Source organism: Bos taurus, chromosome 10 (genome assembly GCF_002263795.3).
Source record: "Bos taurus isolate L1 Dominette 01449 registration number 42190680 breed Hereford chromosome 10, ARS-UCD2.0, whole genome shotgun sequence".
In the NCBI taxonomy this organism is placed as follows: domain Eukaryota; kingdom Metazoa; phylum Chordata; class Mammalia; order Artiodactyla; family Bovidae; genus Bos; species Bos taurus.
In genome coordinates this window covers 25,058,877-25,061,554 of record NC_037337.1, presented here as the reverse complement: position 1 = coordinate 25,061,554, position 2,678 = coordinate 25,058,877, and the positions used below count along the sequence as shown (strand labels likewise).

At 42.8% G+C, this 2,678-nt stretch overlaps 1 gene segment (V, D, J or C); it reads left to right on the top strand.

Annotated features, from left to right (window-relative positions):
* The first annotated feature begins 208 nt into the window (after positions 1 to 208).
* Positions 209 to 2,282, top strand: LOC132346349 (T cell receptor alpha variable 16-like). The segment is given in 2 exon segments: positions 209 to 643; positions 758 to 2,282. Coding segments are annotated over 2 exon segments (468 nt in total).
* Positions 2,283 to 2,678: the final 396 nt, after the last annotated feature.

The following is a 2,678-nucleotide window of genomic DNA, read 5'->3' as shown; positions in this document are numbered from 1 at the left end:
GAATCCCAGAGACGGGGGAGCCTGGTGGGCTGCCGTCTATGGGGTTGCACAGAGTCGGACACGACTGAAGTGACTTAGCAGCAGCAGAATTTATTTAATAACAGATGCTAAGGTAGGGGTCCAAATTTATTTGTTAATCTCTAGACGACTCTCCATTTTTGAGGGCATGTTTTATTGAATATGCCATCTTTTTCCTATTTTTTAATAACTAAATTTTCATAAGTAACTTGTATGTTTGGACTTTCTATTATGTTCCATTGATGTCTGGATCTTTCTGGTAACAAGCTTCTTTACTTAACATAGCATTACACTTTGTTTTACTAACTGGAGGAAATTCCTCTCCATTTTGTTTCAGAATTGGTCTTCCTGAAGCCTGAGATTACCTGCAGTATCATATTTGGCCTCTAGAGGGAGAAGCTACACAACTTGAACTTGATAGAAAGCCAGAAAGCCAGAAAGCCACCAGCCCTTTGAGGAAGAGCTTTTACTTTGCATGCCCTGTAAATCACTCACGGCTCTGTCAGGGTGTCCATGTGGCTGAATTGTTTCCAGGAAAAACCTGCAGAAAGGAGCCTCCTGCTTCCTCAGAGCTCAGACATGAAGCGCACCCTCATCTCAGTGCTTGTGGTGATATTCACACTTGGTGAGTAAGTCTCTTTTTATTTTATCTTACTATGGTCTTCTGATTCAGAATTGGCTTAACAAAATATTTTGCTCTGTTTGCAAGTCAATCCCTGACCCAAAATTTGTGTTACAGGAGGAACAAGAGCCCAGACAGTGACTCAGCCTGAGAGCCACACCTATGTGTCTGAAGGGGCCCCAGTGCAGGTGAAGTGCAACTATTCATATTCTGGGAGTCCTGTGCTCTTCTGGTATGTCCAGTACCCCAGACAGCACCTCCAGTTACTCCTGAAACACACCTCAAGAGAGAGCATCCAGGGTTTCACTGCTGAGCTCAGCCAGACTGAGGCATCCTTCCATCTGAAAAAACCCTCGGCTCAGGAAGAAGACTCAGCTGTGTATTACTGTGCTCTGGGTAACACAGTAGCTGGCTTTACAAGAGAAGCACAGCACAAACCCCTTACAGAAAGCATTTCCATGTTCCTTATTTGACCACTGTGGGGCATTGTCTCTCTAGAGACTGACTCTGAATTTACCTCTCAGATACAGAGTTGTCATCAGTTGTCAAATAGCTGTAGAATTGTTTTTAAAGGGAATTCTCATTACCTACTCTGTATATGTTAATTTTAAATAGTAAGTATATTTATTTTAGATATTAGTACCTGGAAAAATACTTCTGAAATAAACCTATGTAACAGTATGAAAATTCTCTTCTTGGCCCAGATGGGCTCCCCAGGTTTAAGGGATACAGTCCCATTTCTCCGACTCTGCTGCCACCTCATCCACACCCACGCGTATCATCACCACATGCTGCAATTCCTTACAAGTAGAATGGTGCTTCCTGACATGTGATTGTGATCTTTCTGCAGCTAATGCCTTTCTTCTCATGCACTTGATGGACTCATACTATCCAAATAGGGGCCATCAGGAGAAAAATCGTGGCAAGTTGAAAAAGGAAAGTTTAACATAAAGAATTATTAACAAATAGCAGAGCATTATTTACTAATGAACTCTAAAGAACTCTAGAAAGAACTCTAAAGAACATAAGAATAGCATCTGTAGGGAGACATTGTTATCTTTAAGACTAAGCCAGAGTTTCACAGAAAGTGACACATTATAATATGTACTCTCTTCTCCTGAGTGATGACTCAGGCTTCACTGGGGAGTGTGTGACTGTAGCCTGCTGGATGGGGAAGTTTGCCGAGGTGCCAGAAAACAAGACTAACAAGCAGAAGAACAGCTCCCAGGGTTCTAGCACAGTTTGTAGGAAGCTGGCAAAGGAGCATGGCTGAACTTGCTCAGGTGCCTGTGAAACTTGCCAAGAAAGCACCCGGGGACTGTCACTAAACGTTGCTGGACGTGAGCATCTCGGGTGCCCCACAGGATGGCCAAGCACCCAGCAACAAGAAGTGCGGAGCACATGCCGGGACCCGGAAGAGAAGCTGCCTCTTCCTGCCGGGTCCTTTCCATCCTCTCTACCAACAAAGCTTAACATTGCGCCAGCTGGCAATGAGACATGTTTACAAGGCCCAAGTCCGGAATTACCCTCTGAATCTATGAAGGGGGAGTTTGTAGTTCAAAGGCAATAAATTGATAACTGGCACATCTTTCATACACACTCCTCCACACACAGCTGAACTTTCAAGAAAGGGTGAAATGACTCTGTTTCCATCTCACAAGCTAAGTCTGTCCTTTGAACAAGTGAAGAAGTTCTCATCCTTTCTCCCAAATGAGGAGACCTGTGGTCCCAACAGTCACTACAGATCACTGGCTGTATTAATTACTTCTAAAATTCAGAGGAAATTCCACTGAAAATTCTGTTATACTCAGACTAAATTCTAAAGTTAATCTCTCTCAAGTTGTATGTAGAATACGTATAGTGAGGAGAAGGAAGAAGGAAATGGCAGTGTACACAAAGGAACACATGAAAGTAAAGAGCAAGAAGAAAATGTAGGAAACTACTACATTCTTTGATTCCCTATTTGGTGGTGATGCTGCAATTGATATAGACGACCTTTTTTCTTATTACACATATTATATTTTCCCTGTTCACAGCC